This window comes from Excalfactoria chinensis, chromosome 2, assembly GCF_039878825.1.
Source record: "Excalfactoria chinensis isolate bCotChi1 chromosome 2, bCotChi1.hap2, whole genome shotgun sequence".
Taxonomy (NCBI): Eukaryota; Metazoa; Chordata; class Aves; order Galliformes; family Phasianidae; genus Excalfactoria; species Excalfactoria chinensis.
This window is the reverse complement of record NC_092826.1, coordinates 4,995,269-5,007,400: the sequence shown is the minus strand read 5'-3', so window position 1 is coordinate 5,007,400 and position 12,132 is coordinate 4,995,269. Positions and strand designations below refer to the sequence as shown.

The window sequence follows — 12,132 nt, the reverse complement described above, 5'->3', positions numbered from 1 at the left end:
TTCTCAGATAGAAGAGAGCAGATAATTGGAAGCAGTTGGATGAAGTTCATAATAGAGAAACTACCTTGTACTCATTAAAAACTGAGCTTACAGTGATGAGAGAATACAGAAATGTAGAAGTCGGATAATTTCAGAAACTACAGTGAGACAGAAAAATGCTGGATGAAGACTCCTCTTAGAGACCACACAGTGCACATTGTGGACACCCCACTAGCTCTACTCAACAGTATCCCATTACCCAGATCTTCCTCTCTTTTCCTCTCTCCCCAGCTACACACAGATCTAAATGTGTGCTTAGTAGACAGCAAAGACCTGCAGGCTCCTCCTGCACTCTCCTGGGAGGTCATTTGTAGACAGCACCAGAAGGTGCAGAGCACTAAAGAAACTCCATCATCACCCTTCAGAGCTGCTGGCCTAAAGGACAAAGGCAAAGAGTAGTGTGACTTTTCAAAGCATGCAGAAGGAATACCTTGTCTCCTCGTGTTCCCTTTTCTCCTCTTTCTCCTTGTAAACCCTAAAAATAAAAGGAAAAATAGATTATACATCTCAATGCAAGAAGACGCATAGTTCCTCTAATTAGTCACCAAATCAATGGATGCCTGCACAGTCTATCCAAGTGACCCTCAAGGACATTTACTGTGTTACCAATCTTCAGAGTTGGCCACAAGCATGGTCTAAGAAGACTCACAGAGCAAGGATGACCCGTGGTCCCAAGACCACGTGTAATACTATATTCTTGCAAGTCTGCAACTGTTCCCAGACACATAATCCTCCCGCCAGCAGCAATGTGCAGGGACAGGAAACACATCACAGCTGCAGATGATCTGAAAACCACCCAGCACTGAGCATTTTTCATATTGCTCACAAACAGTGAGAACTTAGGTAAAAGATAATACTGATGGGAAAACCTATTGCATAAACAAGGAAGAATGCCCATTCCTGGTGGTTTTGGATGCAGTAGCTACACAGACAGCAGGTACCTCTGAGAATCGACAAATGCTAAATAATCCCTGTCCTGGAGACCAAAGTGTATTTGTGCACTGTGAAACCAATGCTGGAGTTCAACTGGATGGTGGAATTCATCTTCTCCCTGGTACACCAGAATCATTTGCTGGAGATTGGTTTGATGAATGACAGCAATGCTAAAACTAGAGATCAACTCAATGGGCAGGAATGGATTTCACCCTCTCTTGGCACAGGAAGCACCATCTATTTTGTAGCAACTGTGCAATCAGCTAATGGCTACTGGCAGACGATTCAGCTCAGTCAGTAGTGACCTTTCTAAAACCGCTGAAGCTTAAATCACTTATTATAATATATTTATATTTAAACTTTACACTATACTGAAGACTTAACTCCAAGCTATCTGTCTGGACTTATCTAGGATGACTTATCTAACTATTATGATATTCAGATTTCATGCTATGGTTGACTGTGAGCAAACTGCACAGTCCTGTCTATCTCTAATGACCTGAAATGAGCATGCACTGCTTCCATACTGCAAAGCAATAACAACACTATTTCCAAAAAACAGATGAGGTGAGGTTTTAAACATGACTCTTTTAATGCAGTAATAACCACAGGACCCTCATATACACTTTGTGGATGATTACAGCCTTGCTGCTCCCCAACAACTCAAGCCAAATGACAGTCTGATGATGGACATGAACACAACCTCTGGTGACAGTGCACTATATGTAGATGCTTTGCTTCCCATACATAAAGGAAAGTCAAGGAGCAGGAGTGAATATTCTCAGATCTTTGTCCATTTATCTCATTAATGTTTCAAGGATCTGCAGCATGGGCAGGTAATGAGGTAACGCCACCACTGTATTCATGGCATCTTCTTCATGCCAAACAGAGTTCAACCTTGGACTTCACAGGGAAACAGCATGCACCTGTGCAAAGATAAAAGTGCCCACAGTGTTCTGAACATGTTGGTCCCCTTTGTAGTGAGTTTTAAAGGAAGACCTTGGCTGGTACAGGGAAATCGTTTCAGTGCGTGAACATGGCTGGTATGCCATTAAAGCATACTGATGTACAGCCAGGTTATTAAAACACAAAAAATCCAATCAGTCTTTGCAACACCTGCTTTAAGGCTGCCTGTGTAATTAGAAAGGTGAGACCACAAGACAGAGACAACATGATTTATTTTGGTATTGCTGTCCGCTCATTCAAGGCAAGTTTGTCCCACGAGTCCAAAGTGCTGCTTACTGACAGTTTTGAAAATAAGGTTGGAAATTTGCTGACAGTTGGTGTTTTTGTTTGGTGTTATGATGAAGTTTTCAAGCATCATATAAACAGTGCATCAACACAGACCAACGCAATTGCATTACAGTGGGAGCATCACAAAATTCCCAGCTGTTATCTTGGTAATCAAGATATTATTACTGACTATTCTCTAGGTACAGCTCTGTTCTCATTTAAAGAAGTCAGAAGAAACTCAGTGAAGTCAAGAAAGTGTCACAATTTGGGCACAGTACAGGTAAGAGGTCAGATATACAATATTCAGGTTAATTTAAAAAAAAAAAAAAAAAAAAAAAAAAAAAGGAAGAAAGAAAGAAAAGTGGGCAGAAGATACTGAAAACTGGATAAAGTTTCTAGAATATCAGAAACTTAATAGTAGTCATTACTTACCGGTGCTCCTACGTAGCCTTTAATACCTGGGGGACCCTGTTTTCCCTCAGATCCCTGGCAAAGAATTGAGATCAAGTAAAATAACAAATATTTTCACATAAAAGACTAAGGAAAAAAAACACATATTTGAAAATGTGACATACTTCTTGGCTTACAGATATCTGTTGAGACTTCCTGACTTTCTCAGCACTAATGTACAGAGTAGCACTTGATTTTTCATCTAGTTACCCAAAGTGGCACCCCAATGTTTTCTGTTGTCCCCATTGCTCAGGTAATAGCAAGCTTTACTCTTCTGCTTTCAGTATCGCCCTACAAAGGCAAACTATCACATGAAGGTTCCTCTAGAGGTAATTTCAAAGGTGAAATGCTTACTAAAGTGAGTGGTGAGGTGGACCCATCAGAAGGGAAAGATGTTTTACGGAAAGACCTGGGCAGGATGAAAGAGAAGGCAAGCAACAACTATATGAAGTTTAACAAAGCAAGAGCATGTGCAATGACATAACAAAAGAGCCCTGTACAGGCTAGGATCTTTGTTACTGAAAGGGACCTTGGTATCCTGGTAGACAACAAACTGAACATGAGTCAGCTGCATCAGTGAAGGCAAATCATATCCTGGGCTGTATCCACAGGTTCATTACTAGCAGACAGAGATGTGATCGTGCCCCTCTACTCAGCACTTGTTTGACAACACCTGCAGTACTGTGCCCAGTTCTGGTCCCAGAAGTTCATAAAAGATGCAGAAATGGTCCAGAGGAGGAGGACCACAGAGACAATCAAAGGCTGGAGAACCTGGCCCATGAGGAAAGACTGAAGCAGTTATGTCTTCTAACCATAGAGCAGAGAAGGCTCAGAGTTTCCTCATCACACTATTCCAGTATTTAAAGAGTGGCTACAAAGAGTAACAAGGCTCTCTTTTCAGAAGGAAACATATGGAAAAGATGACAAGAGGAAACTGGGTACTATCTACACCAAGGGTAATAGATAGCATCACCTAGGCTCCTTCTTCTCACAAAAGGCTGCATCTTATGATCATTCAAGGTCCATTCCATCCTAGGCTGTTCTATGACCCTATATTCCCAACAGCAAAATAAACCAAATCTTCATTGTAAATAAGAGAAGTGCAAGAGAATCAGACGTGTTTCAAAAGTCCCTCAGCCCTGATGCACTGATTTTCTCCCTTGGAGATGGTAAAATGAAATAGAAAGAACTCTCACTGATTGTTTTGATGTGCCTTACAACACCTGTTAATGGTCTGGATCCACACATGAATAGGATCAGCCCTCAGAACAACCCTGTGGTGACAGCCTTGGCTTGACAAGATAGCCAAGGGAGTTGGGTAGGCTTCTTACATCATTGTCCTGGCCAATTACTTTGTTTTTTATCTGACTTTCCTTCTTTCTACGTCTCCCATCTGGTTAACTACTGCACTGGATTGCTGCATTGGATAGGACTTTGAAACAGATGAGGACTGCATTTTAAAATTATTTCTACATTTCTTATTGATGGATGGTTCTTATTAAATATAGATATATATTAAATAATAATAATAATTTTTAAAAAAAGATTTAAAAATGCAATCTTTGTCTTCAATGAACTGCTAGCAGAAATGGGGCTTTTTTATCCCAACACAAGTGCTCTGGAGGCTGTTCATGCTGCACCGCTGTTTACAATCTGCCTTAGTCCAAATGACAATCTCATTTGCAACAGTTACTAAGCACAGACCTGGCAGGCTGGCTGATCTGCAGTTGGCAAGCTTTTCACAACCGTTTTAAGCAAAGCACTGCCAAAACTGTCCCCTCCTTTTGCCACACAGGACTTTGTTCTTTAAAACAGAGAAAACTGTGCCCTGAAGCTTGTGAGCAGCTCATCAGCTTAGTTTTAAAAGAGTTGAACCCATCTTCAGTGTGGAAGCCAACCGTGCCACAGTCATAGGGAGATTCACAAACAAGTTAACAAAAGCTGAGTATTCATACACAAGCAAAGTTGTCTCTGGGATCTCTACATCATCAGGCACCTGAGAACCTCTGCAGTGTCAGCTGTGGAAGTTTTCCAAGAGCAGAGAAAGAGCAGGCATGCACTTAATCTGTCTTCAGAGTGCAGAAAAATAATACTATCAAATTCCAGGTAAAACCTCCAGAGAAACAGAAGCCTGCTATTAGTTGTCCAGATTATCAACATCCAGCTCAGACTGTTACATAAATCATGGTTATAACAGTCAGCAAAAGTTACAGATAGAGAAAGTGGATTTGTCTGGGTGGGAAGACTTGCTGATCCCACTCAAGGCCTGTGCTGAGATCATGTCTGGTAAACCAGAGAAGTGTGAGACCTTCGACAGCTGAAGTGAACAAGAATGAGGAAATTTGTCAGAATGAAAGCCTTACCTAATACTTTAAACTTCAAATACTTATTTTTTTCTTCTCCTTCTGTTTTTCTATTAAGTGCAGATAGCTGTCAGTTCAGATAGCAATGCTATGGCTATGTCAGTTCTACAGCAATGACAGCCATGAGAAAATCTCTTTAGCCTTTTATTAAAGATATAGGGGAAAAAGAAAGAAAGGAAAAAAAAAAAAAAAAAAAAAAAAAAAAAAAAAAAAAAAAAAGGAAAATATTGAGTATTTGCTGCAGGACTGGAGAAGCTAAAGGGTCGCCTCAACAATTTTTTTGTTTAACTGCTATAATGCCATATAGTGAGGGGGTTGTACTGTACTCTTCTCACTTTGAACCCACTTATTCCATTTCAGTATCTTTCCAGCTTCAGCTGTTTATGTGAGAGCCTTTTCCACTGAACAATGGATATTTCTTTCCATCCCAGTCTACCACGCCCTGACCCTGATCAGCACAAGGCTAGTGATGAGATCTCTTCTTTGTTTCCACCCAATTCAGCCAGCAAGATCAAATATTCATCTTGGTAAGCCCTGAAGTTTACCCACACAGCTTGGAGAGTGAAGAAAATCATTTTTACAATGAAGACACTGAGCCAGAAACAATCTACCTTTAAGACTTCATTGAGCAGCAAAAGCTGTAAAGCCAGAGATGGTTTATCAAGGGCATTCCATTCCTGTAATCCATATGTGTACCCTAATCATCTACTTAGGGTACCTCTGTGGATTGAAGTCCTATTATCAGAAGTCTGCAGGACTCCTTTCTGTGCTATTGGAAATTTCATCACACAATTAATGAGGTCTGTAAAACCTGCACCTCCTTAAAAGAAATTGCTGGCTATTGCTATCGAGGCAAAGGATTGGAAATCATTCAGCCAAGCAGATAAACAGGGTGCTGAACCTCCTATGGTGCATGCACAGTGTTTGAGCACCGCTGCGCTTGACAGCCTCAATGGAAATGAAGATGACTGAGTTGGGAAGGAGCACATCCCAAATGACCAGAGAAACTGCAAGGCAGCCCTCCATGGAGCCTGGGGAAGAGCCTGAAACCACTGTATTGATGCTTATGATTGAAATGAAAATAAGTGATCAGGCAAAAAAGTAATCATTACAACAGCAACTGGAGATATGACCTTTCCTAATGCTAACTCCAACCATCTCTATACAATCCATTCCACATGAGCAAGGAAGCTGGGCTTTACAAAGGAATGTTGATTCATATTTTAGATTTTAAAGCCCTGTCAACAAAACCTGGATTGTTTCTTAAGATAGCTCAGGCCAGGATCCAGCTCAAGGACATCACATGCAGTCAGTGCATCCATTAAAATAAATAAAAGTCACTATGAAAGCACACAGTCATTTTATATTTCACCACTGTAACTTAGAGGCTGGGGATAGCCAAGCTCACCTATTCCCTGGGAGCACTTGGCACTGTCTAATCAAACTGTGTTTAGGTTGAGCCCTATCAACACTTATCCTTCCCAGCCTATAGTGCTGAACTTATTCTCAGCATTGTCTCATTATTTCACCTGAAAATCCTTGTGGGAAATATGGAGCTTTTTCCAGAATCAAGCTCTTACAGAGTTATAGGTAATAGCCTCAATTTAGCTTGATTTTAAAAGCTTCGTAAAGCAAGACTGAGGAACTTTACACCACAAGGAAACAGGACATCGTATAGCCTACTGGCTTTTAATTCCACTATGGGAAGATATGCAGAGCATAGAGAAAACACATATTTGTTTATTATCTAATAGATGATATGCAGCTGATAGTCATTTCTGGGTGACAAATCCTATTCATTTAATCTACTTCCTAATTCCACCAAAGGGCAAAACAACATCCAGTGTAGCTTCACACTCAGCTCAGTCCAGCCTTGCTTTACAGCTGTCATTTATCCCCTGCTGAACAGGCTGCCATGCTACTTCCACAATCAACCCCTTTGTCTTGCTGATGGCAATACAGTTCCTGCAGAGAACCATGGTATGGCTGCCAAGTATTTCCACTTATCCACAAATACACCATTACTTCTGATGCCCTCCTGATGAGACTTAAGGAAAGATGAACAGTTTCCTCAATGAAAACTAGACATCTTGGAGAACAAGTTTATTCATGTAGAAGCATCTACATGAATAAACTGCTTCATGGAGTCTCCTCAGACAAAGCCAGATGACCATCAGGATGACATCTAGAATAGTGTTCAGGCATTTAACTCCTACTTGAGGAAAAAGGTTTAAGTGAAATCAACAGGAAGTTTAGTTAACCAGATAGCTCTTCCTGAAAAATGTGCATGTATGGGAACAGAACTGCATCAAGGAAGTCTGAGCAACCAATCCATTATCCTTGCCTCACCTTTCATAGGCTGAACTGAGCTTGCTGTGCATAACATCACTGAGATAAACACTCATCAATGTAATGAGCCATCTTCTTTTTGTTTTATGAAGACGGATGAAAGTAGCCATTGGTTAGTTATCCTCTCACTAACCAGGGAACAAGGCAAGGATAGGTGAGATTTTGGAAAGAGGACAAAGCAGTGCTCACATGAAGGGCTTCAAAGCTTAGGCACTGCTCTGATGGTAAGTCAAACCTCACCGAATGCTCATTCAGAAGCACGTTGTTTGATGCAGTCATATGATGAATGGCTCAAGTTCTGTGACATTTTGCCACTGTCTACTGGTGCAAAGTGAAACTCCCATAATAGAAATGTAATTATCCAGGCTAGGATCTACCATGATTTTATTTTTCCAGTTGCAGAGTAGAGATAATAATTCTCACCTGAACCTTTGCCAAAGTTGGGAACATTTATTTAAAACATGAAGCAAGGTTTGTGCCTCAGAACATGTTCTCTTCAACTTCTCTAGCTATACTGTTGATCAAATAAAAGGTATTCTCTTTATATACCATACCTAGTTTCTTGTATGCTATCAGATGTCTTGATAGAAACGAGCATTTTGAGCTTCTGCATTCAGTGAAAACAAAGGAGTTACAAAGAAAAAGACAATTACCCAGGCAATCCACATATATAAGACTTCGGTGTAAAATATATACTTATCCATGTAAAAAAGAAATGGCAAGCCTACCTTTGGACCTGCTGGCCCAGGCAATCCAAATGCTCCCGGTTGTCCTGGTTCACCCTGTAAATAACAGTAATAACAGTGGTAAATGCCAAGCTTTTATTTTCTCAGGCTAGGATAACTCAAAACAGTCATTATATACAGCTTTAGGAATGGAAACTCTATTCACAGTCCTGAGTACCATTATGCAGAGATCTAAAAGTCTACACTGTGCTTTCTTTGCAAAAAAAACAAAACCAAAACCAAAACAAACAAACAAAAAAAGTTGGAAGAAACAAACTGAACACTGAAGTAGCTATTCATGCCTTTTTCAAACCCTAGCTCTTCAATAGCAAGAAATGGATTCTGTAAGCAGTAAACACCAACTACAATCTACAATTGCTGAGTCCCTGGAGATAACACAGTACATTTGATTGATGTAATAAATAGATCCTATAAGAAATTCTTTAAATCCACATGTTGCTGTCTGATCACAGATTGTGCCAGGCAGGAAGTGATAAGTTTGCATCCATTCGTGATGCAATACAAGAAAATTATCACACACCTGTCCAAGTGAGACAAGTGCCCAGTATTGCACAAAGCAGAAACAGGATGTAAACGACAGAAAAACGAGGGCTTTTCTGATATTTATCACTACTTTTGTTCATTCCTGCCCTTCCAATGAGTTCTTTCCCCAAGTTCATCCAATCACCACCAAATGGCTGTGACAAGAGGATAGCAGATAAGATTATAAAGGCCCTTCCCCAATGATAAGTAAGGTAAGAAGCTGCCTCGATCAGCTTAATGAACAGTAACAAAGCTGACCCTGGTCTCTCTCAGGATGGCTAAGCCACATGACACTCTCGGTCACTACTAATGACTGGTGTGGCTATTAACCTCCTGCCGTTTGTTTCTGCTGCTCCTAAAATTGTCATACAAATCCCCGAGACATGTTCCACTCAATACGGATTGATTTCTACTGCCTGGCTTTCACTGAAAGGCAAGGATTACACAGGAGGAACAAAAAGGCTTACAGCTTCTCCTTTTGCTCCATCCTTCCCCGGGGGGCCAGGCATGCCAAGGGACCCCTGTAACAACAACAGAGCTGTCATCAGTACAGTATTAACAACAGTTGCAAGTGCAAGGACATAAGCAGTACTACAAGACAAGAATAAGGAATGAGAAGAATCATTTCAATGCAAACATTTATTATTTACAGTCTCTGGAGGAACTGCTGCTAACATTAACACACTAAGACCAATTGATGGGCCGTTAATGAGGAACTAGGCACTCTTGGCCACTTATCTCACTTAAGAATAAATTAACACAGCGGCTTTGCAACTGTTGAGATACAGAAGCATTGGATCGTTTTAATATCATCTCTTCTCAGCCTGTCTGGTCTTCCATTGTCACAGAAATCTGCTGTTTTTGTAACTACTTTTTTTTGTTGTTATTTATTGTTGGCGTCACGCTTATACAGCATCCCCCCCAAAGCTCAGAAGCCTCTAGGCATAGCTGTAATACATGGATGATGATCCACTGTAATGAGTCTAAAAGCCAACAGAGAAGCCTTGAAAACTCAGGAGTCCTTAGGAACTACTTTACCTATGGAGAAGTGAGTCTCAGAGCTGGTAACATGAAAAGCTGTGGGAAGAAAAAAATAGCCAAAGAAAATGGCATTGCTTCTTACAGCCCACCAGGTTGAATGAGACTAAGTATGTTGAGGTTGGCAGCAAACACAGGGGAAAGCTGTGTTTTGCTGCAAGAAGCTGGCAATTTAAAGAATAAATGGGAAGAGAATAGACACAGAACAGGCAAGCTCATGGTAAGGAATGGACCAAGTGTTTTTACTTCTGGGATCTGCAGCAGGTTTGTCTTTTTTTAAAGTGGATTATGTTAAAAAAAAGGATCAAATGAGAAACAAGCACTGCAATAGGCGAGCACAGGCAATGATTTAACAGAACAAGTTCATTGTGCATAATCTGAGTGGGTTCTTGACTTGCCATTTTGAATATTTGCTGTTTTATAACAGATGGAAAATGTCTACATTAGTAGAATCCCTCCAGCAAATGGCACTTAAGGCTTTTCTGACAAATGAATCTGAAGTAAATACTAGCTGATAGATCAAGCTCAGTCCTGGATAATATTGGGATTTTGGGGGGAGTTCTGGAGTGTTGTTTTTTTGTATGTTTTGTTTTTTTATGAGGCTGCCACAGTAAGCAACAAAAGGCTTCCAAAGGTTATCTGTGTCCAGAGCAAGAAAGGACATGATAATCCTTTGCCTTCCATGTCTCATATTGAAGAAGTTCTGGTACTCCAGTATGAGAAAGCATTTAGCTCTGAGCCATCTTCTATTCTGTTTTAAAATGTTTTACAGCCTTCAGACAAAGTTCCTGCCCTTGCAGATTCCGCACATTTTTCAGATGAGGCTGAGCATGGTTACTCATCAGGTTTAGATGTGAAAGGATACTTTGCGGACAAACAGCACAGCAACACATTCTTCTCTTTATAGAACTTTGCTAACACAAAAACAAGAAAATACAGAGGTAAAAGAAAAAGACTTTCAAGAAAGGCTATTTTCCTAAGCTTTCCTCAGTAGCTTTATAAAGTTCTAAACTTTACACAGTACAATTAATAAAGGCTTAGACTTACTTTTTCTCCTTTATCACCTTTCAGTCCAGGAAATCCAGGGGCTCCTTCTTCACCCTAAAACATCAACACAGAAGTTACCTTGTATGAAATGACATATATATGTGTATTGCCATAGTACAGTTACCTTTTGGGAGTTGATGCCAACCTTTCCTTTGCTGTACTGACGCTGTTCAGTCACCTACAACTTGGCCATATATGAATGATTTCAATTCCAGTTTTCCATCCAAATGTTCACCTCTGGCTGTTTTTTCATTTTTCTATTTATAAATATCATCCAAGAGGAATCTTTTTTTCCAAGGACAAAATTTGAGGCATATCCTTATTAAATAAAACTATTTCAAGCATGAAAACATTTCACTGAGTAACTCTCCCATTGCCACATTTCAGAGTACTGGGACTTGAAATTTTCCATGGCCAACCTACTGCTAGAGATACCTTATTTTTTTTCCACTTTTACCTGCTCAGTGTAGGCTAAAATATATGCTTTGGAAATCACTCCATTTAGATCTTTATCAATAGCTACTCCTCAAACTCATCAGCTAATGTCTTCAAAGACTCAAAGCACGTTTCAGTGCTCAGTGGATGGAGTAGGATTATGCCTTCTGTTGTGGGTTAATTGATCATGATCCAGCAGCCTGTCTATATTTGTCCTGCATGTTCTTACTCCAGTCAATGGCATCTAGGACTCAGCATTGCTGGATTTTACAAGAGACACTGGCATGTGTCCTTCACTTGATGTTTACCAGCATCTCCACGATCTGAAATGATAGGTATCTGTGCAATGGACATTAAAGCAGATAGCAGTGCTGGCAAACAACATGGCACAAAGCAGAGCTAATCTACTGAGAGCTTCTCCCTGTCTGCTTCTGTACCTAAATAATGACAGGAAAAATGGAAGTCAAAAATACAATAAAACCAAGCACGTGAACATATGCAGCAACTCTGTCATTTTCTATGTTAAACATGTCAAACACATATAGACTACCTATAAATGCAGATAAACACAGGACAAATTCTGCCATTCTCAGCCTTATTTGTGATGTGTTTTTTTTAAGTTCAGCAGACTTAGATGGATGTATTCCTAAGACAAGGTTCCAGTCAATGTCAGACAAAATGATAAAAGCTGACCTTATTTATTTGTAGGTAGATTAGGCAGCTAAAGGTTAATAAAAGAAAGTATCTGGAAATTATCTGTACTATATATGCAAATTAAAGTCGTTAAATACTCTTATAATCACATTTCTCGCTAAATGTGAACGCTCATGAAGCACTCGGCCTAGAATTTCTAGTGCAACTGGCGGTAAAAATCAAATCTGCTGTGTTTGAATAGGTCCCTAATGAAATAGAAATCCCATAAAATAGCAAATGTGATTTTTAAGGAAATCACTTGTTCTAGGAGGTCAATACAACTT

General features: G+C 40.0%; 1 protein-coding gene across 1 annotated transcript in view; it reads right to left on the bottom strand.

The window, feature by feature from the left end:
* The window catches only part of COL22A1 (collagen type XXII alpha 1 chain), a 184,427-nt gene that overhangs the window by 87,556 nt on the left and 84,739 nt on the right, over window positions 1-12,132 (bottom strand). Inside the window, exons 13-17 of the mRNA XM_072328724.1 lie at window positions 10,721-10,774; window positions 9,103-9,156; window positions 8,096-8,149; window positions 2,638-2,691; window positions 470-514 (exon numbers count right to left, since the gene is read on the bottom strand). Of these exons, the coding sequence (XP_072184825.1) occupies window positions 470-514; window positions 2,638-2,691; window positions 8,096-8,149; window positions 9,103-9,156; window positions 10,721-10,774 (261 nt within the window). The remainder of the gene's footprint in view (window positions 1-469; window positions 515-2,637; window positions 2,692-8,095; window positions 8,150-9,102; window positions 9,157-10,720; window positions 10,775-12,132) is intronic.